This window comes from Stegodyphus dumicola, chromosome 2, assembly GCF_044657685.1.
Source record: "Stegodyphus dumicola isolate Sdum_Otavi_A_Nest chromosome 2, ASM4465768v1".
NCBI lineage: Eukaryota > Metazoa > Arthropoda > Arachnida > Araneae > Eresidae > Stegodyphus > Stegodyphus dumicola.
This window is the reverse complement of record NC_140769.1, coordinates 192,596,162-192,623,073: the sequence shown is the minus strand read 5'-3', so window position 1 is coordinate 192,623,073 and position 26,912 is coordinate 192,596,162. Positions and strand designations below refer to the sequence as shown.

General features: G+C 34.5%; 1 protein-coding gene across 2 annotated transcripts in view; it reads left to right on the top strand.

Annotated features, from left to right (window-relative positions):
• The window catches only part of LOC118196503 (uncharacterized), a 36,648-nt gene that overhangs the window by 7,549 nt on the left and 2,187 nt on the right, over positions 1–26,912 (top strand). The window contains exons 3-7 of one of the 2 annotated variants that reach the window (XM_035367968.2): positions 13,647–13,871; positions 15,974–16,168; positions 23,857–23,946; positions 24,188–24,382; positions 25,653–25,865. In XM_035367968.2, coding sequence (XP_035223859.1) covers positions 13,647–13,871; positions 15,974–16,168; positions 23,857–23,946; positions 24,188–24,382; positions 25,653–25,865 — 918 coding nt within the window. Of the gene's footprint in view, positions 1–13,646; positions 13,872–15,970; positions 16,169–23,856; positions 23,947–24,187; positions 24,383–25,652; positions 25,866–26,912 lie in introns of both variants that reach the window. The other variant, XM_035367967.2, reaches the window with a different exon arrangement.

Sequence of the window (26,912 nt, the reverse complement as noted above, 5' to 3'; positions counted from 1 at the left end):
TTTGCATCATCATTGGAGTTGTTTGGCCTGGCAGCTTCATCCATTTGTTTGACAGGAACAGGGGTGAGATCTCGCTAGCTAAGTACTGTTTTCGACTTTTATAACTACGTAAATAAATAGTTACGGTTTTTCGGATTTTTTTGCTTTAATTTCTTCATCTTCAATTAGTTTTAGAACCTTTTGAAGCTTTTTATATAATACTGCTTCAAAGATGTATATGAGGTATTTTTAAATTTCTTTTGCCTAAATGTATCTCTGAGAATTTACGAGCTTTAATGTTAACAAGTTACTACAATGTGAAAAGTTAAAAGACAAAACTGAAGCGTTATCGAACTCCGAAGAAAAATCTCAAAAAATATCTTCAAAAAAGGATTTTGTAGTTTCAAATTCTGATATTTATCACCAGTTTGTTCCAGAATAGATAATAGCGCCTTGAGCTCTCACGACGTTTCTTTCGAACAAAGATGATTTTTCATTCAGTTGTAAAATGAAATACGATAGGAATTTTGGTTCCAAAGAATAATTATCTCGCTTTATCACTGTGAGAAAAGCAACAGAACTTCTTATGCAATATGATTACTCAGGAAGATTGAATCAAATTACTTACCCACTGTACTTCGAGGAAGGTTTTATAAATTTTCCTTGTATTTAATTAATTCTACAACAACACAGATATGTGGAAATGTATTAAAAATCTTCAGATTCCTTTTCCTTTAGTTTCCAGGTTAGAACATCAAAACTATTTCTTTACCATTAAAAGCTATAATAGAACCCCAATTATTTGAAAAATCGATTAACTCATTCAAACGTGTGTTAATAGAAATTGTCGTGTATTTTGAGAAAAATCTGGATATAGCATACATGTGAGGTGAGTGAAATTCTTCGAAAACTTCAGATTCCCTTTTGTCTTAATAATTTAACTCTGGGATCTTTCACAAGACTTTTCGTAATCATTATTTCTGCATTCATATATTCTGCCCTACCTTAGTTTTCCCTTTTTGTAATTTCATTCTTGTTTCTTTTATTCAGTTTACTAAACGCAACAGTAAACGAGCGCATAAGTTTGCTGAATGCTGGTCCGGTTCAAGTCCCTATAGCTTAGACTTTCCTCCAAGAAAGCATACTTCCCCTTGGGCTTATATCCTTATGTTAATTTCCTACAATCTAATAAACTTAATCCTCTAACTGGCTTGGGATTTCACTAAGAAATCTCAAATTTCCCAAAAGTGCCATGAGAAAGAAATTTTTTTTTTTTAAATTTAAATGCCGAAATGGACCTGGTACTTTATACCTCGATTTATGTATTTTAGTAGTATCTTATCTTAAATGCTTAGGCATATTTCAGGATGCACATATACAGGGTGTACCGTAAATGTTGCGGCAAACTTCTAGGGGAGGTAGAGCACATCATAAGAATTCCATAGGAACCCATGCCCGGAAATATCAGGGGTAAGTGGTAGCAGAGGTAGAAGATGGGAAACGAAACAACAGTGATTAATTTGAAACATTTATTGGACATGAATACAAATGGTGTACAAGACAGCTCGAATGTTGCAACAGATCCTGGAAGTTTGCACCATCAGACGCCAAACATGCCTGACACCGACGGTCCTGCGCAGGCGAGTCTTGCCACTAGATCTATTTCATACACAACAGGATCGTGATACACGACACTTTGGTTTCCCACAAAAAGAGTGAACAACGCTCCCACAAACAAGGCTCGGTAAATCCGGTGAGCGTGGGGGGCCAGGGAACTGGTCCACCACGCCCAATCCATCGACGCGGGAATGATCTGCTTAAATGGCTACGAACATCCAGTCCAAAATGAGCAGGGCCCCCAACATGTTGGAATCACGTGTTTCGTCTCACATTTGGTGGAACATCGTCAAGCAAATCAGTAAGAACTTGCTCCAGAAAGATCAAATAATTCTCGGCATTCAAATGGTCCGTCGATGTCAAACATGTTTAGCGTCTGATGGCGCAAATTTCGAGCATCTGTTCTAATATTCAAGCTGTCGTACACCATTTGTATTCATGTCCAATAAATGTTTCAAATTAATTCAAACCACTCTTGCTTCTTTTCCCATCTTCTACCTCTGCTACCACTTACCCCTAATATTTTCGGATATAGGTTCCTATGCAATTCTTAATCCTTATGATGTGCCCAACCTCCCCTAGAAGTTTGTCGCAACATTTACAGTACACCCTGTATATAGTATATTCGTTCTTACAGATATCACAAAAAGTATTCTAGGCCGTATATATACGGCTTGCCGGTCAGAGGGTTAAAAAATTATTAACTATATTTCATTTTCTGGGTCTAAACGAAAAACATTTGTTTTCAACGAGCATTATTACTATAAATGATATTAAATATTACAAAAATTGCTTTCAAATAAAAGCTGATATTATGTGGAAATAAATTTCTGTTTAGTAGAAATATATAATGTAATTATCCTAATAATGTAAAGATCCAGAACAAATGCAAGGTTATCCAAAAGCCAAATTTTCAAAAATTATGTAACTCCAAAAGTGATATTAATTAAAAATTGTTTGAATATATGGCATCCCTTTACAAGTCATATTTAATTTGAACTCTCAACTGCCGTTTATGCTCTTAGCTTTAAAAACCTTTTGGTGCAAGATGGGGATGAAATTTGTCCTAGCAAATATTATAATTAAGCATTCCTTTCAAACCAACAATTTGATTGCTTTGCCATCATTCTCCCATGTGCTTTATTGATCATTACTACGTTTTATTTCTGGCTTCCTCTATTTTATTCGAATTCGGACGTGGTAGAATTGCGTCATTTTGTTTCTTATGATCAACACTTTCTTCGAATCAGGTTACCGAATGGGAAAAAAAGGTTAACAAACATTTGGGAAGATTTCTTTAAGCACTTCAACAACTTTTCCGTAAGACTGCTTTGCGAAGTAATACTCGATCTTAAAAATTCATTCTGCTTGGAAAAACCCTTATCTTCATCTTGGATAAAACTGTTTTAAAAGCTAACAATGAAACTTAAATTTCAAATGATATATTACTTGTAACAGAATAAAGGGTCATCCATTAAAACAATTTTCCATTCATTTCCATTTTGGAATTTTTGAAAGTTTAATGAGCGCGACTTTTGAATCACCTAATAATTTCCTCGAAATAAATACGTTTTCTAAATGTGAAAACCGGCTGTTGACGAGAACACGTGGATTAACTGAATTCTCCGTGATTCCATTGAATTAAAAGAATTTCGCATGTTTAATTAGAGTAATATATATTGCAGGGGCGGCTGTAGCGTGACTCACGTAACGCGTGATGCTCTCGCAGGCGAGTGGCGTGGTTCTTGGGCAAATAAAAGGTAGTATGTATGAAACATGGTAAACCAAAACTATTCTATGTTCAAAAGGAAATCATTATTTTATATAATTTTTCTTCACAAACTTTATAAGGTATTTCTCCCGCCTTCTAGGCAAGTCTTCGTGGTATGGTAGTCTTCATGCTGGGCGCGTAATCCAGAGGTCTATGGTTCGATTCCCGGGAAAAGGGATCTCTTTTGCTTCCAAAAATTCCTAATTTTTCTACAGTAGCTCTCGAACTGAAAGGGTGGTGGATGATGATTCTCCACCACTATAGGATTTGGCGATTGGGTTCCCTAATTCCCAGTCGCCCTTTGAAAGGAGGGACCTCATTTCGGATGAGGTGGGAACAAGAGCTGCATTATTCATTTCATTTTCGTCGTCGGAATCTGCATCAATGATATTTTGATCGATTATCTGCATCAATGATATAATTCCTTAATCACAAGGCTGAAAGACACTTGTATTTGGAGGCAAAAAGATAAGCTTCATAGCTTTCAATACGACGTTGAGGGTGAGCCTGACAATTATCAATTATCAATGAAACCTTACGCTTTTCTCGTAAGAATTTAACTTTACGGAATCGGTGAACATCGTAGCTACCCTCCATGCCTTTTTGTTTGTTGTATATTCGACCGGTAATGTTCTTACATTCTCAAAATTCTTGGTATAAGGTATTTCTCCTGCCTTCTTGACATGCCTTCGTGGTGTGGTGGTCTGCACGCTGGGTGCGTATTCCAGAGGTCCGTGGTTCGATTGCTGGCGAACGCTTTGCTCTTTTTTCACTTTTTCTGTTTCTAAAAAATACCTAATGTCTCTACAACTTATTAATAAACTTAAACTGAGCAATGTCCAAACAAATTATTTTATTTTATTTAATTTTTTATTGGTTAAGGCACTTAATAATGTTATTCAAAAATACTTAAAAAATAAATAAATAAATAAAATTATTGAGCTGATCCTGTAAAACAATTTTGGAAGAAGATCTTTGAAAGTTAGATTTGGTTGCGGATGCTTTACGGATGATAAATGAATGCTTGGGTAAGCTTTACAGGAAGGGTTTGTCGAATTTCTAAATCGTAACAGCGGCAAAAAGTAAATTGGAGTGGTCTTTGATCGGAAGAAAAAAAAGGCATGTAATGCATCAGATATGTTTAATATCATACGGAATTTGATACAAGTTAAAAATAATTTAGAAGTTGGTTCGACGTCCGAATTGATGAGAAACTTATGGCAATTGGAAGCTTTGGGAATTTCTCATAAATTTGATGAGATTCGCAGCTTAGAAAACGATGTTACCTTTAGAAAATTTCGAAAATCTGTGAAATTCGAGAGCAGCAAATATATAATTTGTTTACCGTGGAACGAGCTTGCAAGGAAATTACTGGATAATTTTGAGATAGGAGAAAAACGGTTTGAGTCACTGAGGCACAGATTTAAGAAAACCCGAAATTTCATAGGCATTACAAACATGTGATATATCAACATTTACGAGAAGACATCGAAGAAAACCCGGAGTATTTAAAAACTTAAGCACTTTTTTACCGCATCAAACTATAATTAGACAAAACAAATATATCATAAATATTCTCATTCTCTTCGATGCATTATCACATTGCTGTCATTGAGAGACTTCATCAAGTGATGTCATTAGAATCAGATGTTTGCTTCTATTTGAAATGCGAATCATTACTTTTAAAATGACGTAAATATGAACTGAGATTTCTGGAAAATCCAGTTACGGCTCTTGAACTTTCCTGAATTCTAACATGCGACATGAAGTTTGACCAACCTGATACATTGGCATTTGTTTCAGATCACATTTAAAAAGTAAAAGCTATAGTAAGCCCTCGATTTCTTATTCTTAGACGTCTGGTATTAAAGTGCTTTAATATGCATCGGTGTTTTGGTATGACCTTTGTCACTCCTAGCCTGAGCGCAGCAATTGTGAGTGTGGATCGTAGAATAATACATTAATACGAATCGAAAATTTCAATTGTATTCATTACATATATAATAGAAATTTCATTAAATATTATTGAAAATTGTGTGTATCTACTGATGCATCAAGCAATGCATTTTGTAATCGATTTTATTCGATGATATCGAACTGAAGGTGCTTAAATTGCGCAGACTGGACTCCAGAAGTTCCCAATTTCTGAGATAAACCAGACTTATATCCAGAACACAGCAAAGTCCTAAACTTCGGAACTTACTTTAATGAATCTGAATTGCAATTTCAGCGGAAAATTTTTTAAATCTCTTAACTTTTTATTTAAGCAATAAGTCAGATTTAAAAATCGACACTAATTTCCATACTTCTCTTTCTCTAGGAAATAAACCTATGGCTGGAAGTTGTGACGTTTAAGGAAAGGAAACACCTTACCCAGATGTCAAAACTTTATGATGCCTTCAGGCTTATCAGGGAGGGAATCTGAAAGTCCATTTTTCGTAGGCTAACCAGTTAGAAGATTGCACTTCTGTACAGTATACTTCCGGGAGAAAATTCCTATTGTGTTTTGCGACTGTAAATCTGATAAAGCCTTTAGCCTCCATAAAATGCAATTATACTTACTTAACAACAAGCTTGTTTGGAATCAGTTAATTTCTACAGATCACTCTGGTAGTGTTGTCGTTTGCGCTGATTCAGTTAGCTGTTTGAAAAGTGAGGAAGAACAGCCGTTGTTTGTGCTCCTAAATGAGTACAATGAGCCTAAAATATTGAAAGACTAAGATAAATGACTTAAAAGTCGTCCAACATTAGTGTACCCTAAAAAAGGGCACTTGCTGATTTTTTTGATTGAATTAGCAAATATTTGGGGGGGAGAGGGTAACGGTCACATATAGAGAACATTAAGTTTAGCTTAGGTCACAGACCAACCTTGGATTCAGAGCATTTTCCTTTAGCACACATTTTGCCCGACAGCTATAATTAAATGAGGAGAGTATAATGGTGTATGTTTGATTCTGTTCTTGTTTTCGCATCTTGTTTCTCCTTTAAAATTTTCTTTCATATTCATCTACTGATTCTAACATTAGCTATAGTCTCATTAGTTACGCTTCATAAAGCGTAAAAAATGTAAACAGATTATAACCTCTTTAACTTTTTTTTATTGGTGTGGTGATAACAGAATGAGTTGCTCATCTATCATTCTGTAAAAATCGTATGTTATGTTGTATATTTAGGACTTACATTGAGCGGGAATCTAGTGAAGCCTGGCTTAGGTGCTACTTTACCTTTTGAGTGAACTGTCGTTCCAGCCAAAGTCCCCAAATAATATGAGATTCGGTATTTTGTTTTGTAAGTTAATTATTTGCATTAATTTAAAATAATTATCTGTTTATTTTTTATCGAATTTTATTTACTTATTTATTTTTCCGTCTTTCTTTATGATCTTTCATAAGGCTCCGACCCTTCTAATTTTAGAAATTAAGCCCTGGTAACTGATAATGAGTGGCTAATTTTACAGTCTTCCATACGGAACAGCATAATCAGTGGCACACCCAAAATTCAATATGTCTCAAAGAATTAATTTAAAAAAATAAAATGAATAGACTTGTTTTAAGGGCTGTTAATATCAAAGGTCGCAGATGACTCCTTCCGGTCAGTGACAAAATTTTTTTCCGCCTTAATTATTGCGTGTTGATGCATTTCGATTCATAAAAGTTAGATGATTCTACATAATTTTATAACACGTCACCTAATCCTGTTACTTATCTTTTTAGATTTAATAGGTTCTTATTATTCTGCTAAAACATACTGTGATCGCTTTTACTCGACAGGACACTTCAAGTATACATATATATCGCATATTCCGGCGTATAACGCGCACCTTGTAATATCAAACTATATATATATATATTTTTTTATTTTAGGTATATTCGCCGTATAACGCGCACCATTTTCTTTACAAAGAAATCTGAAAAATACATATATAATGTTATTATCTTCTGAAGTTGTTCATTCGAAGATTTTTCACAGACGTTCGAGCAATGGAATGCCGAAATGACACGCATTAGGGGAACAATACGTGCGTGGAGGAAATACTTGAGGGAGTAAATAATTCTGCAAAAGAGGATAGTTTATGTACAATGCATGTGTGAACAAGACTATTATTATAGAGTGTAATGTTCCAACCTAGAATTTACAGCTAAACGTGTGGAACCTTGAGAACTGGTAAGCGAATAATCGCTTTTGTTCAGTAGACAGAGAACAGATACTCGAGAAGGTTTACCCTTTATTGCTCAAAATAAATTAGTAGACGGTCTTCTCTTAAGACGTACAGAAAAGCCTCTACTTGGGCTTGAACTCAAGAATGCTAAGAAATAAAACTGAACTAAAAAGATATAGCCGAAGCTATCAAAATTATATAGGAGTTAGCCCCTTAACGCTAACTAAACGGCTAAGCTATCAAGGGTCTGCAATACGGCCGAGCGTAGAAAAAGCTTAGAGAGAGTGTAGTCTAAAAGGAGAACGTGCGCTGATCAGAATCCCTGGCTCTCTAACGAAGTCAGTAGAACTTTAACTTTAAGTACTTGCTCTTCCTTCATTTGCATTAAAACCGCGATTCTGAAAACACTTTCTGGCAGGGTATTGTAAGCTGAAATTAAGAAATATGGGAAAGCAGCTTTAAATAAAAATTTACTGTTAAAAACTTAGGATAAACCTTACAAGGGTTTCGAGAAAAGAAGGAAATTATTTGGGATACGAATGTACTTCCGACCCGAATAAATTTGCGGAATTAGGAGTCAGATAGACTAGAAGAGAAACACGCTAATGTGACAAAATAATTATTTTTCTTCTTTCTAGGTATTTCTTTCTCCTGATAAGGAGGGACCTTTAGCTGCCCTCGAAATCGATTGTTTCAATATACTTACGCTAAATACAAGGTTGTTTTTACGATTTTGATTAGGAGTCAGATATTTTTACTTTCTGTAGTCAGTCGAGGCCCTGATTTTGAAGTGAACATTTGTTTTAAATCACATTTGTTTTAGCTGAAATACAGTTGATCTAGTGTTACTTTTACGCCAGTAAATATGGCTCCTGAAACTGAAATCATAGTACTGGTTTCAGTTTGCAAAGTCATTCATTTTGCGTAAGAAATTAAAATCGTGTGCAAATGGAAATCGTGTGCAGCAAGGATGTTTGGTATTGGTGAAATCTGCATACGTGAATGGAAGAAAAATGATATTACAATAATTAATATGCTAAAGGATGAATGTGCTTGCAGAAAGGAGTAACGAAATGGTTTATCCTAGAGCAGAGTTGGCCTAACTTCATGTCAGTAAGAGCCGCACGTTTGAATTCAGGAATGTTCGAGAATCGCATCCAGATTTTCTAAAAGCCACAAGTTCATATTTACATCATTATAGAAGTAGTGGAGGAGGTTTTAAATAGAAAGAAATTCCAGATGACTTTGTAAAATGAGTCTAAACTAATTAATTACTTCCTTTTGGACACTGAATAGTTTTAGTTTACCATATTTCATACATACATTTTATATGCATGAGCCGCGCAAACTGCCTGTGAGAGTTATATCAGACTCGCGAGCCGCACTTTGGCCGCCACTGTCCTAGAAGAAAATGTTGCGAACTGGCTTTTAGAAAATCGCTAGAATCGCCAGTAATAGCATGTACATGCAGAAATCAAATTTTCGTATGCTCATGTTTTTCTTATTTTTAAATCTATGATTTTTTATATCCGGCGTATAACGCGAACTCGTAAATTTTGATTTCATTTTTTGGAATAAAAGTGCACATTATGCACCAGAATATACGGTGTATATATATATAGCGGAGTGCTGGAGTGCTAGTGGAGTGATTCCGATGTAATGACTGGTATTGGTTGCGTTCTTTTCAGTTGTGTTTTACCGCATATGGAACTAAAAGTATATTTATTATACATCTACGTGAAATTCTGTTGATAATATAATAACGATAATTGACAATTAATATTGAATACATAGAAGTCATTATTTAGAAGGTAAGGTATTGTCTTCATATTGTGAGGATCTATCTAGCGGCAAGAGTCTTTCTAAGACTTAGACCATTCTAAGTACTTGCCCTTTCTAGAATATTTTGCAAACTAAATTAGTCACGCCTTTTTAACTCTTCCGTTGTATTTTACGTACTCTGATGCCAGCGATATCAAAATCAGTAGTTGTTCAGCCCCCTGAATTTGAGAGGCTTTGATCACAAACATAATGCATATCGCTAAAGTCTTATGACACTTGATATGAAACTTTGTATTGTCAAGTAGAAACATTACTGAATAAGTTATTAGTTTTGTAATGTCAGAGCCTCTTGTCTCACCTCTCGTAAAAGCTCGAAGGTATCACCGTATGAGAGAACCGCCCGCATGAAGTTTTGGTTTTTATGTGGTCCGCCACAATTTGGAGAATGTTTATCTGTGCTATGTTCATCTATGTCATTTTGGACCTTATATTATAAGCAAATTTTTATTGAAGTTCCTTTTTCATTGAGAAAATCATCCTTTATGAAACTGTCATCCGGACTTCGCTAGTGAGGGTCAAAAAACAAAACCCGCTGCTCGCAATCCACCGCCCGTTTGCTCTAAACCTGCGCAAGGCATGCAAGACAACAGCCCCTGACGCCACATATTCCTTACAGGACTGATTCCTCTCCATATTTGAGCAGAATAGGAGGCCATCTATACCAAGATCATACATCTAAGACGAGATACCAGTTCCTATAACGTAACATTCAGCCCAATACAGTGTGAATGCCCCATCAAGCCCCATGCTCACGCATCAGGGCTTAGGAATTCGAGCACACATGTTGAGATAAGCACCATTAACTCACACAAGGAACAGAGTTTTAAATTTTAATAGATGGTTCCAAGACCTTCGATGGCGAACATAAAATTAATACTTAAAAATGTTATCGGCAACTCTGGAACCTTGTTTTCTAGGCAGAGGCGCTAGCCATAACAACGACTGTTCAATACGCCCACTCCTTCTATTGCTATTTATTCAGACAGTATGTCCACTTTTCTGGCAGTCTTAAATTATATTCACTCTTCTCCACTCACTGTCAATATACAGCATCTTCTTCAAAGCAGTACCCATAAACACATACAAATGGTATGGATCAGAGCACTGACAGGCAATGAAACGGCCGACAAAATTGCTAAAAAGGCAAGTACCAATACAGAGGCTGTTCACACATTTTTTAGACGATGTATATTGTATTCACAGAACTAAATTATACAAAATTCTTGTGTTTTAAATGTTCTGTTTGACATCCCTTATTCTGAACTATCTTTCGACACCGCAATTTTCAGGAAAATAATGCCTTTTGAAGTGGCAGAAGAGGTATTCTATCCCATTCCTCCCGAACAGCTTTCCAGAATCCTGTTAGGGTTTTGGGACAACGTTTGCATAATTCAGTTTTAAGTCCGAAAGCACAAAAATCCATAGGTGACACATCGAGAGATTTAGTAGGGATATCAGTGAAGGGTATGGCCTTGATACCAGTTTTTTGTTCCATTTCTTTTAGGAAATTTACAGTGGATTTTGATGTGTGACTTCTAGCTTTGTCCTGATGGAGTCTCACAGATTGATGGCACTGTGGGTAAAGCGATGGTATTTCATTCAGAAAAATTAGCAATAAAATATGTTCCTGATAGTATTTGGAGTTAATCTTGACATTTTTTTGCACTCTCTTTATTTTTAACTTGCCATTATGGAAAAAACTAGCAACAATCATGAATCCCTTAGAAAAACTTTCTTTCGATTCTTTGAACCATGTACTTAAATTTTGTTTCTCCCCTTTGATGATAATAAACGGCTCTTGTTTTGTTGCAATCATTTAAATACACCCATGCTTCATCTATTGTGACAATTGTTTTCCCTTTTACTTTGGATAAGTGTTTCTCATATAGAATTCTGCAGCATGTCCTGCGTTGAGTGATATGCTTTGGAAGAAGATGATGCACATTGCGTTTTTTCGCTTTCTTAAGATTTAAATCAACGTTTATCATTTTGTTTACAGTGGACACGGAGCATTTTAATGATTTTGCAACTGTCCTTTGACTAGGGGAATTTTTTTTAACATTAAACAACGTACCTTTGCTATAGTCGAAGATGTCCGTTTTTTCCTTGGATACTTGTTTGGAATTTTTGTCCCACTTAAGGCTCCAATTTGACATTTTTTTTTCCTTTCTTGTTGATGATATTACCTATCGACGCTTTAGATATCACAAAACGATGACTCTCACATCGTTTTTGGATAACGGAGTATGCATATTTCTCTTCGGAAAGAGCGTAAATGTAGCCTTTTAACCACTGCTTTGTTAAATTGGCCATTTTGAACAAAAACAAAACTTTCAAGCCACAGACGATAATTTTGACTTTTAAAAACATAGTACAATTGCAATTATTTCTTTTGCAGCAAACGTTTTTTTATTACCGCTTACCAAAATCGTGTAAAAAATGTGCGAACAGCCTCTGTATAAGCGCAGAGAAAATTCAATATACTGCCACCTCCCTCTTATTTGAAAATAAAGCTGCTTTAAAAAACCACCCAGAAATGGCAACAGGAATGAAACATAGATGTTAGCGGGAGACAGAAGAAGGAAATGGCCAAGGCCCTACCTTCACCCCGAACTGTAAACGGAGAAGAGGCACAAACCCGGTTGGGAAAGTCAAGGGTTGTCTTGATTCGATGACGATTGTAAACGATACGCCAATACAAAGTACAATACAGTAAGGATACGCCAATACAGTAAGGAATTTTCTCGCTCTTTACCACGAGCTTTCGTGGTGTAATTGGAAATCACCTATGGCTAGCAGTGCGAAGGTCCGGACTACGAATCTCGGCAAGGGCAGTACTGACTTTTCCCGTTTCCAGTTGTAAAATACTCTAAAAGACTGAATAGTGGCGGGGCTAAAATATGGTGAAGTATAATTCGTCTTCACCGGGATCTGGCGATTACGTCTCCGCTTTTCTTGTTGTCGTTTGTATAAGAAAGAATGTGATTTACTTTCTCCCTCCTCATTGAGTGCCTTCGGGGTGTAATTGGAAGCAAGTCCGGCTAGCAACTGGAAAGTCGAAGTTTCAGCCCTGTTAAAGGCGTAGCACATTTTTCATGTTTTCTACTTCGACAAGCTTCATGACTTTACGTGTTTACTCACAGGAATAAAAAGAAAGGAAAATAAAAAAGCAATTCTTACTAAAATATACTTTAATTGTATAAAATTATTAAAAGGAGATACAGAGATACGTGGAAGCACTAAAAGAGAAATATCACATAGGGAGTTTTGAGACTAAAAAATACTGGGTAAAGCTGCACCAACTTTAAGAAATTCACTTTCTTAATTCTTTCATGTTTGGAAGTAATCAGGAATCATTTGTTTAACTGTTTTTTTTTTTTTTTTTTTTTTGTTTAACTCAAAATTTTTTTTGTTTCGTGAAGAAATTAATTCAGAAACCTTTACAGTTTCTTTCTCACTGTTCAATTGAGTATATACAGGCACTTTCACAACATTGTCATAAAGGTTCTACACTTTATAGATGTCGGTCACTGTTTTATAAAACAAAAGAACCTTCACAAGTACACCTCGGTGAAAAGTACCAGCACCGTAATGAAAATTAGATTTGAACTTGAAGAACACAGCCTTCGTAAGTAAGGTTACTATAAGATATGCTCTTGAGTGACGTCTCTGATTTACAGTCAAAAGAAACTATTTTCTATTTCCTTTTAAGTTTTCGTTTCCACCACTTCTGTATGTCAAATGAAATCGTTGAACTCGATCACTGGAACGAATATAAGCTTGTTTTTCTATTGACCTTATTCCTCAGGCTTCGGGCATATTGATGCCAAGGCTATAACATGCGAGCACAATTTCATTTTTTTTTTTTTTTTTTTTTTTTTTTTTTTTTTTTTTTTTTATGAATTAGAGAAAAAAGCTAAAACCTTTCTTGCATATTGGCACTCTAGTGTAACACTTTTATGAAAGTTGCTTTCTTCTGAAATTAATCTTAATAAAAGTTTGTACAGTTTTATGCTGGGGCATCCTTGTGAAAGCTTGGTCTTAGACAGCAGTGACAGATGGGCATGAAAGGCATCGGCATTTTTATAAAAGAGCAAAATTATGAAAAGGTCGCATTTCATAAAATCATCTGTATAAAAATCTTCTACGTCTGCTCCAGTACATTTAAAGAAAAATTGAGTGTAAATCCAATTTGCAGTGTATAGTGTTCTTGTATTCATGTGTTTCGTAAAGAAATTAATTGTTTCTTTTTTTTTTTTTTTTTTTTTTTTTTTCCAGAGACTTTTTGGTGGAGGCCCTTAAATTTTAAATGTCCAGCAATTTACGGGCGTTATCCTCACGAGACGGACTGCGCTCTCTTTTATGAATGTCGATTCGGCTATCCCACTTTAATGAGGTGCCACGCAGGATTGTTGTACGACGAGGATAGGGAACAATGCAGAGTCAAGAACAAAGTTAGGTGCAGTAAAGGAGGAAATAAAGGTGTCACGGATGTTATCGAAGGTATTATTTTGAAATTAAATATAATTTTTAAATGCTTTACAACACCTAATAAACTAAATGCTATGAATTCTCTTTAGGCTCAAAAATCCATACTACTGGAAAATTTTTAAAATATATTAATATTATAGCTTCAGAGTTTCATCTCAGTTCGTCATATGAAGAATGCATTGCCTCTAGTCGTTTCTGTCTGTACGTAAACTTCCCACCAATGATCGAGTAGATATAACCTCTGAACTCTAATAATTTGTTCTGAGTTCACATGTTCACATGCCAACGAATGAGTTGACTGCATATAACTTTAAAATGGAGTACCACTTTATCCTTAAATTCATGAATTAAAAAAATTTTTAATTAGTTTTGATGAGCGTGATAATATCCGTAAAATTTTTAGCCCATATGGGCCTTAGCCCATAAGAACTATTAGTCTCGAAACGGCATTTTGCGTCGAATCACTTTAAATGACCGAATCTCTTTTCAAATTGTTGCCACCAAATATCATCGCCCTATTATTATTTAAAAAAATAAATAATGAAGAATTCTACATGAATGTACATATGTTTCATGAGTTGTATAAAAACAACGATACCTAGAGTCATTAAATTTTGAATAACATAGTCCTCCACCCGAACAAGGACACCTGGAAGCCCGAATTCGGAATTTAAAATTTGTGTTATTGTCTATTTCATATTTTGTAAAACTTTTGTAATGAAATTTTGTAAAACTTTTGTATTTTGTAAGGAATTTTTAATAAAAATATTTAACAGTTTCAAAGCGATCAATGGCAACACTCTACGGGAAAAAAATGTAAATGGAAAAATAAATAAATAAATAAACGCCCGTTTGTGCTTAATATAAAATCTGAAAGCTTTCATTTTTTTAATTATTATTATTTATTTACTGCAGAGCCCATGCACGCTTTCTCTTCTAATAAGTAACAGTGGTGAAGTGATATCTTTACTTAAAAAGTAAAGATAAGATATAAAGCTGTTACATATGTATGTCTTAGGGAAATCTTTCAAAATAATCTTTCAAAAAATTCTATTGCGTCTCTTAGAGTCTCTTGAAAGAGTGGTCATAAACCTATAGCATCCTCTTTAACAAATAAATAACTCAAACGAGTTAGGCTTGCATACTGATAATTTTCTTCACGTGATGTCCTTCAACTATATTATTTAAAACAGAAATATTTATTTATGTGGACCATGCAGGAAAATTAATTGTCAAGCAGAAAAATATTTTCCGTGCAAAGTTCAAAGATACCTTTGTTACAATTTCTGGGGGCTCTACACAAGCATTATTAATGATAACTCTCCGTGTCAAATTTTGAATGCAATTTTTTGAAGAAATTATCTAAAGCAGAATACTGAGAAACAGGAATTTCAAAATTCCACTTGCAGAAAAGCTAAGTTTATAATTTTGAAATTATGTTTTTGTACGTGCTATAAAATTAAAGACTTTTCTGTATTTGTTATCCATTGAAAATCGTTTAACGGTTTAAATAAATCACCAATAAGTCGTGAAGTTCTGGTAGTTGTTTCCCGGTCAATTTGACATGCGACAAAATTTTCCTGTTCCTGAACAAAAGATTAAAAACAAAACTTTCTAAAACCCTAAAAGATGTTTATGAAGATAAAAAGGCATTTAATAATAAAAATTATCTCATACAAACATTTAAATGAAGTATTTTTTGGCTAAAAAGATATTACATGATCAAAATTAATGTAGTTTGCAGGCTTATCTTTTCTGATTTCTTGAATTGAATCCTACACTAACTCTTCCAAGACTTATCTAATCATGTATTTTTTTTAACTTTCAGTGTAAGTATTCTTTTTTATATGTCACTGTGCATAGGTAAATTTATTTCCTTTACTTAAATTTCAAAGTTATTAAAATATACCTACTTATACAACAGCGTATATTATTGTATCAAAATATAACTATAATGTTAGTAATAAACTTATTCGTTTTGAAATATATGTTAAAATGGTAGGTGTTTTTCTTTAGATTTTTGTTTCTTGCATATAAATAACAATTGTTCAAACTTTTCTTTAAATTAAAAGCCCATAATAATTATATTGTCTTTTATTTTTCAATAAAAGAAGAAATTCCCAGAGTTTTCGTATGTCCATATATCTGGGGCACTTTCGCTCATCCAAGAGACTGTTCCAAGTACTTCATTTGCATTTACAATGTTCCGACACTCTACATGTGCTATGGTACAGACTTATACGATGCCAGAGAAAGAAGATGCAAGTACAAGCACTTAGTGAATTGCGGGAAAAGGCTGGACAGAGATCGTAAGCAAAATTTAAATATGTTTATTTTGTCATTAACTATTTCTTTCACTTCCTGCATTTCTTCTTATATGTAACTATGCATGTCATTAGGTATCCATAGTTACTTTACTTCTTCATGGTGTATAGAATACCTGCGTCTCTATTATTTATAATGCCAGGAGATAGGCTAATTTGTAAAAAGCATCCATAATTGTACGTCATCCTGTATTTTCGTATCCGTATACATCCTGTATTAGCCATAATTATACGTCATCCTGTATACATCTGTAAATACAATGAAAATCGTTTAAAAAATGTGCGAACAGCCTTAGTATATGCACCATATACTAAGGCTGTTCGCATATTTTTTTATACAATTTTCATTGTATTTACAGAAATATTTTACCTAAATTTTTTTGTGTTTTAAATGTTCCATTCCATAAATCTTATTCTTCACTTTCTTTCTGAAGTGTAATTTCCAAGATAATAAAGCTTTTTCTGGTAGCGGAAGAGGTATTTTATCCCATTCCTCTTGAACAGCTTTCCAAAGTTGAAGGAGAGTTGTAGGTCGACGTCTGAACAATCCGCATTTTAAAAGTCCAAAAGCCCAAAAATCCGTGGATGATATATCAGGAGATTTAGGAGGAATACGAGCGAAGGGTATGCCTTGATATACGTGTCTTCTTCTATTTCTTTCCAAGAAATTATCAGTAGATTTTGACGTGCGGCTGTTTGCTTTATCTTGATGCAGTTCTACGGATTGATGGCGCTGTGGGTAAAAAAAAGGTATTTCATATTTGAAAATTGGGTATCAGATACGTTCCTGATTATATGTGGAGTTGATCTTAATAGTTTTCAGCATTCTGTTTAATTTTTATTTGTCGTTATATCTAAAACCAACAACCATCATAAATAACTCTGAAAATCATTCCTTATATTCTTTGAACCATGTTCTAAGAGTTCCCCCCCCTCTTTTTGATGATAGTAAGTAGATCTCCTTTTATTGCGTTCATTTAAATATACCCAAGATTCATCTTTTATGACAGTATTTTTACGTTTTTGACCAAATACTTGTCTCTCATAGAGAATCCTGCAGCGCGTTCTGCTTTCGGCGATGTGGGCGGGGAGAAAGAAGACGCACATCGCGATTTTTTCGCCCTTTTAAGATTCAAATCAGGATTAATAACTTTGTTTATAGTTGACATTGAGCATTTAGATAAATATGCAACTGTTCTCTGATTTCGAAGATCTTCTTTTAACATTAAAGTTCTTACCCGTGCAACACTCGAAACATTCCGGTTTTTTCTTGGTTATTTCTCAGGCTTGTGTGGGCAGTGACTCTGTCTTGTTCAGAAACTTGCTGATTGAAATCAAGATCATGCATATCACAAAATGTATGTAAATTTGCCTGAAATCAGACTGGGATCATGCATGAAAAGCATGAAATAATAATAATAATAATAAATGCATGGAATAGATGAAAAAATAAGAAATAAATTATTCATACCATTTCATTGTTTCGGTTTTATTTTTTTTTTTCCCTCTGCCCTCAGTTCTGCACTTCTAAAGTTCATGTTCTGCCAACTGGCAAAGGATATGGATAAGATTACATCCGCCAGGATGGTAACATCCTCGTACAATCAACGCGAGAGAAGGACTCACTCTGGCAGCTTCCTGTTCTGTTTATTCTGCATATGTATTATGGAGGAAACTATATAATACGCACTCATACATACGTGTGTGTATTATACATACGCGTAATAATCATTATTAAGTTTGATTTTATTTGCTGGAAACGATTTCAAATTACCGTAAAAAAGATTTCCTGTTATTTCTGTCAGTATTCCGCTTACTATTGGGTCCACCAGCAGTCGAGAAAAAAGACCGCTGAACACTGGTAATTCAACTTAAATTCAAATCCTGACCAAACGGGCTCACTCTATGAGAATTTTCGGATTTTGTCTCATATGTTTAACCTCAACATGAGCAATATTCTTTAAAACATCTTCATGAAGGCATTCCTCCCCATAAACTGATAACTTAGTATCATAAATCCTAACCATTTTTTATTGAAGAAAAGGAAACTCATGATAACCTTCTTTGGTAGTTCATATTTATGTTCATGATAACATACATTTACGTAAAAACTTGCACTGTTTCTCTTCTGTCTTGATATACTTACGTAATAGTGAAGGCGAAGAATCAATGAAGTACGGTATATTTGTACATACAGATCTTATAACCGAAGTGCAGTAAAATAAATATGTTCAGAGAAATTTTAGAGGATGTTCTTAGCGCGTCCTGTTAGAAGTTGAGACGGGCAAGACAAGTTTCACGAGATCTGATCAGAACCGTTCGCTCACTGAATTGAATCGATTACGTTTCATGACTTACTGCTTACTAACAATAATCCTTATGATAAGATCGGAAACAGGGAGTGAATCAAGAATGGAGGGAAGAGTGGAAAGAATCGAAAGAGCAGTGGGATCGGGAGAAACGACTCAAATCGAACCACTAGCTCCCTGGGCTGATTTCTTTCAAATGTCATTTTGAGATTTCCTAGAAATTCCCTTCTAGACAGAACTAAAAATAAAATTCTACTATTAACCCTTTGGGTACTTTGACTAATGAAACCCGTCATCTGCTTAATTGAGCGAAGTTACGATGGACGAGTGTAACTCTTCATCTGAATTTAAGAAGCAGGCATGGGATGTTTGCGATACTCCACGCTAGTAGCCGTTGATCGCAAACAATGCATGAAATAATTTATGACATCTTACAGTTGCAAATAAGGTTACTTTCACTTATCTTTATTATTATTCCTGTTTTTTGATACGCTACACTGGGATGTCTGAAATAAGAATTTCATTATATGACTACGAAAATGATAGTTCCAATGAAGTAGAATTAGAGCTGTATGATAAGACGTATTACTTTTACATATTAATCCATATAGCGACAAATTAAATCCGTCCCATGGGCAGAAAAATCTTCAAATAAATCAGTACTCAAATGGTTAAAGAAGTTGAAAAAGTTTGGAAATGATTAAAATTAAACTCACTCTTAACATTAGAGAATAAACATTCGCCTTTTTCTTCCCTAAAATGGGAATCGAATTTTGCTGGCGAGCTTTCAATAAAAGCTCTCGTTGGAGGAACTCTAAAGGAGCTACCTTTCATTTTATTTTATTTTGTTTTGTGAATCACTATCCACTTGTTCAATAAAGGGAATCGGTTCTTTGAATCAGTTCGCAAGTAGCCAGAGCTCTAATTAGAAGGGGTGAAAAGGAACGGAAGGAAGGATGTTCCTAGTTGTTTGATCCATCAAATTTGTGCAAAACTGTGTGAGATGCAAAGAAGGCAGTAGTAAGTCATAACATTGATATGTCATGCATTTAACATATTTAAGGCGTTTAAGTACACTATCCTCTATTTAGCATAGTTTTATTAAAGACTCATAAGTTAGAATAACTATGAAATCTTTACTTAACAAGTTAGAGAAATTGCTCACCTCAAATAGAGCACAAATAGTATAGAAATCAAAGTTAATAGTCTTTACAAACATTTAAATCGAAGTGTTCAAACAAAGAACTTAACAAAATACTCATTTATAAGTTTTAAATACCTTCAGGCTCATCCCTTATGCAATATTATCATGAGTATATTCCATAAAAGAGTGTAACATGCTGAAAAGAATAAAGCACAAAAAATAATGCAATTACATAATCTTTTTAAGGATTCTGTATCTGAACCAAATAGAATCCTCTCTCGCCAATATGTGTAATATATCGTTTGGCCCTCGTTTGTTCTTGATGTTGCCGAGTTTCATTATGTGCTATTAATTTATTCTAACACTGCTAAATGAATATTTGATATGGCAATGCCGTATCTTGCTTTAAGGACATATTAAAATTTAGGCAGAAAAACAACATATTGAAAAGATATTCAATGAGAAAAGGGCCCAGCGGTTCTCATGTAGGAAACAAGGGAAAAAAAGCGAAAAAAGGAAGAAGGAAAGACAAAAGCTATTCTAATACTGATATTTTTAAAGGAATAGGACTTCCCTTTCAAGCAACCGTTTTTCTACTCATTCTATCAACTCTCTTTCTCGGAGACAGAAATTGGCATGGCTTAGTATTTAAAATTTAATTCAGGTTTTTAGATTTTTTATATATTCAGTATTGTATTAAATATTGTGCGCATGCTAATAGTGTATATGTAATAGATTTAATTAATGTATTTCATCAGTTTTGCGTTACGAACTTATATTAAAAGTATTCTTTTTTAGGCAATCATTTGTGACCAGGGAACGGATTAATTCATTTTACATTGATTCCTACGGGAGAAATTGTTTCTCTTTGCGAAAATTTTGGGCGACATTACTATCTTCAGGAAATAATTAAGTTCGATAACCAAGCTTTCACTGCATTTTTTTCATGATCACTCAATCTCTCTAAATTTGTGCTCGAAGGTGCAGTTAAACTGTCTGCAGTAAATTCACGATAGAATATACTTCTTAGGTCTAAGTGACGAAAAATTCGTTGATTTCAGCTGTTTATTGTTAGCACTCAGTTTAAAATTTGAGGAAAAGTTCGGATCGCGTTAAGTTAGGATCCGTAGTGTCATGAATAAGAAAAATGTCTGTGCTCAACTTTCTGCTTCTCTTATATTTGAGGGTTTTGTGGGAAGACCCTAGTGTCTGACAGTAAGAGTTCGGTATTAATGGCGATAATTAGTACTAATGGTTACCTAAAACTCAATATAACCAACTTTTTCAAGAGATAAAGACAAAGCCATGCCATCTCCTTCTAACTCCTGATAACTGCAATGGATTTTTTCCGATAGTATGATGATGTGTGTCTCCATTCCAAAGACGTTCTTTGCATTTATATGGTGAAATTTTGTTTGATTTTAATGCATACGAACTCAGCAGACTTTATCATAAGAAACCGTATAAGATTCGGATAATAGATAACCCTACAAACAAAATACCACAAAAATTTTTAATATCTTAACAAACCTGGAACGAATAATGAAATAAGTTATTATCCTAATATGAAACTGAAGGCACGTGTCTACTTTATACGCAGGATGATTAAAAAATACCTAAAAAATGTGGAAGAGACTAAAAATTCAGATTTTGTAAAGGAATGTGTGTGAGTTGAAATGATACAGGACGTTGTTGAGCGGTAGGTAAAATATTTCTAGTGGCGTAAATTGTCATTCCCTGTGCGGCGTTTGAGCGGTATACATCAAGATGAATGCGAAGCTCATTGGTATGTATTTTATCTATAAAACTGCAGATAGAAATGTAGCAGTTGCTCAAAGGATGCTCTCAGAAATTATTCTTTATACCTCCGCTGAGTAGCTGTTTCATTTCAGCAACAGCCACGTGCATAAAACACACATCGAAGAACTCAGCATTTATGTAGCTATATAACGCTCGAAATTCTCACGGAAAATGATGATTTATGCTTGAAGAACACTTTTGCCTATAACAGGGTCCTGAACCACCCTCAGCACGACATTTCCGCTCACATGTTCAATAAAAATATCTGCTTATTTTAGGACCTTCTGTCTGCCTTTAGGTTTTCTCAGCCAGATATTTTTTAATAACCTGTGTCTGACCTGATTCTGAGTGGATATTAAGCACCCCAGATCATTATCGTACCATCTGCCTTCTTACTACAGAACACCAGTTTAAAATCCTTGAGCGAACATGCAAGCATAAAACAATGCCCTCTACTGATAAAAGTCACCTTATTAAATTAATCTAACATTGTTCTGACATATGCTTTGTAGTACAATGTTTTAAATAGTCCAAGGACAAAATTTAGAGCCTGAACCTTATAGTCACTAAGCATCTTTCTAAAAATGGAAACTGCTGTAGTGTAACAACGTCTCGCATCGTAATGTAAGGTATTACAATGTTTGTAAAGTTAATGTTTTGTATTTTTATTTTTGTAAAGCATTTTGAGGTTTTACAGAACATATTATACGCAACCGACAACTTGTTAATAGAAGATAATAAATACCCTGAGTCATGATGGCAACAATTCTTACAAAGTTATCTGATGTAATACTACAATGCTAGATATGCTGGGATGCGAGACAAAATCATTTAACTTGTTGCTAGTTTTATGGCGTCTTCAATCCTGTCAACTATCTAACGGGTAGGCACCTCCAATCGTCCTAGGATGTTGTGAGTTGATTTAACTCAACAACTGTAGACAGTTTGGTAGAAAATCGTGTAGGAGTTCATCCACCAACTCTAGAGCCAATGTTAAGCCAAATAACAGTTTTCATAAAGAACAGAGGTGGATCAACGCCTCGTTGGTTTATTCGCTGTATGTAGCTGTACCTCTCAAATAAAACTTTCAGACCACCATAAATTTTAATACCACCTCTTTTTTATACATGTAATACCGAATTTTCATCCCATTCATATAGCTCCTTCTAGGAACACCTTTTTTTCTTAAGAGGGTACATTAATACATCTCAACCTCTGCATGTAAAATGTCTTGTATTTAGGCAAAGGTGACCAAATGGAATTTTTTACTGATTTTATGCAGCTGATATCTCTTGGTAGGTTTTCAAAGCAACGGAAAGCAAGAACGTATTCTTCGTATAATACAACTATCAAGCACTTCAGCTGCAGCTTAACCCTTTCCGGCACGCTACCTTTTAAAGTCGGAATTTTGATTTAAAAAAAAAAAGGTAGGCAGTCTAATTAGGCCTAGAGGAGTACAAAAGTAACATTTTGTGAAGATAACACTTATCGTTTTAATTCTGTGGGTGTGCCCAAAGTGGCACACTGGTTGAATAGAGCTTCGAAAAGAATGCTGGAACGAGCATTGTTGTAAATGAACTGACGGATGAGATGCGGAGAAACAAAGAATGCAGACTCTCAGTCATCCTACATTATCGGTGAGCCCTGTCTGGGCAAACCTAGAGTTCGCCGTTTGATTTTAAGCAAGGTTTCAAGGTAAAAATTTAAAACTAATATGGAATATGGAGATTAGCATACAGTCAAAAAAATAACATAGAAATTTATTTTCGAGCAATACCTTTTATAACCTAAAAAAAATCGGGAAGATTTCTTTGAAAAATGAAGGTCTTAAAAAACTAAACATGGCTAAAACATGGTTCGTGTTGAGCTGCCATCTGAAATAAATAAAGAAGGTTCAGAGTAACCTATAGTAACCTATAAATCCTTTTTCATTCAATTTTTCTGTGCGTACAGAAGGAAATATTTAGGTGTGTCCAAACCGGACACAATGTGCCGCAAAGGATTAAGAGTATGTACAACTTAAATAAACAATCTTCCCTTCGAAGTAAAATGATACGGTTCGATAACAGCTCACATCATGTGATAGTGATACAGGATCAGTTCACACCAATATGCTGATTTTAAAAATTATTGCACTGGAGACGATAAATGATATAACCGTGTTCTTCCTTATTTTAGTACTAAAAGTGCATATTTCATACCTATTGTCCCTGACACTGCCATTTCATGCTGAATAAGAAAGAACGCTTTACTAGCTCTATAGAGTTCATTGTTAACTTTTGTTGCAATATATTCTTGCTAATTTTTTTATTTTTTAAACCTTATGAAGAATTTTTACTTGCTAATTTTTTTGCGTTGCACTGAGATTTCGTTAAAGTATTGCTACGCTCTAAAATGCATATACATATTTTATTTTCAAGAAATGAGAACTAGCAGAAAGCAGGTTGATCTACCCCGGACAACTCCAATGTATCCAAATACAGCAGCAACCAAAAAACCTAAACCTCCAGGTAAAATGTATTTTATAATCAAATTTAATGTAGTGTTTTTCGCATTTCTTCCATTAAAATATTTAAATGACCATTAGAAATAAGAATATTAAAATATTTATAATATTTATGTTATATCAAGTTTCTTTGTAATTAAAAATCCTCCAAGTACTTAATTATGTAAAATAAATATTTAAATACCACATAAATACCATAACCTAATGAGTTTAACAATAATGGTCTTCTCTTTCTATATAATTAGTCCACAAATTTGGCTGTCCCTTTCCTTATGGTCGTTATCCTGATCCTGAGGATTGTTCCCGTTACTACGAGTGTAGATTTTCAATACCCACTCTCTATCAATGTCCAAAATCCACTCTTTACGACGAGCGGCGAGAAAGTTGCATGGAAGACAAGTACGTACGATGTGGCAATCGACCAGGAGGAGTTGGAGGAGGTAATTCAATGCAATATTTCTCGGATCATTTGACTGCTTCCTTGAATCGTGATAACAAAACTCACTTCATAAAGGAATAAAAAAAAACCTTCAATTCTTCAGTTCTTTTCACCCTGTTTTCTTAGGGATTCGAATCTAAGATCAAAACTCTGAAAAAGTAGGATAAATTAACTTTTTTCCCATAATAGGTGTGTAGAATTCTAACTTAAAGTTAAGCCTAAAGAAAGGCAATAAAGGGAAATTTCTTAATCAGTTTTCTTGCAAAATAAGAAAGCTTTCCATCAGAAGTTTTTAAAAAAATTATAAATTAAGAAATAATAAAATAAAAAACAATTTTTAACGTTATTATGCTAGGCATAAAATAATACTTTTTAATAGAATTAAAAGTATAATTGAAATGTTAGAAGTTCAAATTAGATACAGTAAATATTAGGAAAATTAACAACGTGTCGCTCTTGCAATTCTCAAAAATTTATCATAAAAGTAGCAGAAAACTTCTAACAGAAAATATATGAATAAATAATGTCTCGGTGAAAATAAAAGAATGTAAGTATTAATATTAGTTCGGTAACTATGAAGATGGCTTCCTCAGTCCGTCCATCTCTTAGTGACTTGGATTTATTTTCTAGTTTTTTATCTCTTCTAATTAAAAGCTCCTAATAGTATGCCTAAATTTCTTTGTTCAATTTTAATTTCACTAAGGCGCGAACAAAAGTATCTGAACTCGGCTTCCAGCTAGGAATGTAACGTGAATATAGAAATTTTTTAAAAGTCTCAAATTCCTGCTATAAGCTAAATTATAGTTACCATATGTGGTAGAAATTTGACACTGCATGGTAAAAAAATTTTAAAGTCCAGGTAGTCCAGGTTTCCCGTCTGGGTGGCAAAAAAGAAGTTAGAGTAAGGATCAAAATCATAATAACTGCTTAATTAACATAAGTTACCTTACAACTTTAGAAAGTGTTTCACGAAGGTATATACTTCTCTGGACGGATAGCCATTTTGTGTTTTGCCATAAGCAAATAAACAAACAATAATATGCGATATATTACTGTAAATAATATAAACTACTTAATTAAGAGTAACAGCTACTTAATAGAAGTTTCTTGTTCAGCTTGTCAACAAGAATGTTAACGTTTGTTCATGTCCGAAATAATTATCATATTAAAAATATTTCTTAATAGCTGTAATTTTTCCAGTAAAGCAAGAAAGCAATTTCTTAAATTTAATCCATTACATTACATTTTCTCACCTTTCTTATTTGTTATAGGTAAAGAACCGGAAAAAGATGTGAGAGTAGTGTTTCGATGCCCCTATATTTGGGGTACATTTCCTCATCCTGAAGATTGTTCAAAATATATCATCTGCATCTACAATGTGCCTACGCTTTTTAGTTGCAGAAAACATGAACTCTTTCATGCTTACTATAGGAGATGTTTTCCAAAAGAGCAAGTTAGCTGCGATTATAGAATTAACCCTGACGGTAAGTTGGTTTTGATTTGCTGAAGAAAAAACCTGAAGAGAGAGCTTTGATCTTGTATGTCATTCTGCATAGGCTGATTAAAAAGTTTTGTTATTGCGCTTATATCTCTTTCCTAATACTAGATGCTGTAATCAGCTAAGATTGCACATTAACGTGTTTGGAAATCAGTTAGATAGCAATGACCCTCAAAATTTTGTCACAATGAATGAAAGTGTTTTGTACCTTTTATCATACTATGTTTCCAAGACTACCCGGCATAAATATAATTAAATTTTGTGTTAAACTTAGGATCCATAACGGTATACTTGAAATGTTACAATGCGCATATTGTGATGAAATATTTATCTATGTTCGAGTATTTTAATAACAGATGTAACGAATTATCGACTTCTCCAGCGCGTAACTCGTAACACATTCTGTTACCAGTCGAAAGATCCGAAACTAGAAATTCGATGAAAGCAAAGCTGATATTTTCTCGCTTCTGTCACTGAAAATAAAACCTAACGGCTTGTACTGCATCATTCACCGCGCAAGAAAGACATCGCTCATCGCTCGGTCCAGACAGCTATTTTGAAGTTACCGTTTTAAGCAACAAGCTGAAAGCCAGCAGATCCCGAGTTGTAAAACTGGCTATGATCAGAGCAGCAAAAGACAGTTACCTTCCCAAGAGCCTTCAGTTGGAGAGCATCGCTATTAACAACACATCACTGAGTAAACAGGAGCAATCGGCTTCTATTACCAATTACAGATGACGACAGAAAACTAGAAAGGTTCGAAGACAGTGACGCCACAAAACATCCACAATGCCGTCGCACTGGTGTCCCTAGGAAATGACTGACTACTCTGCTGCCACTCTTCCTACGCAGACAACTAAACGAGTCACAGCAGCGTCGACTAGACACTCACGCTTCACCTCACATCCCATTAATAAAACCGTGACTTTCGAAAACCACGCCTGTTTCTCGAAACACACCAACAGATCAATCACACACAGAACTGCATCTGTTTGGTGCAGTCAAACATACCAACAGATCAATCACGTTTACA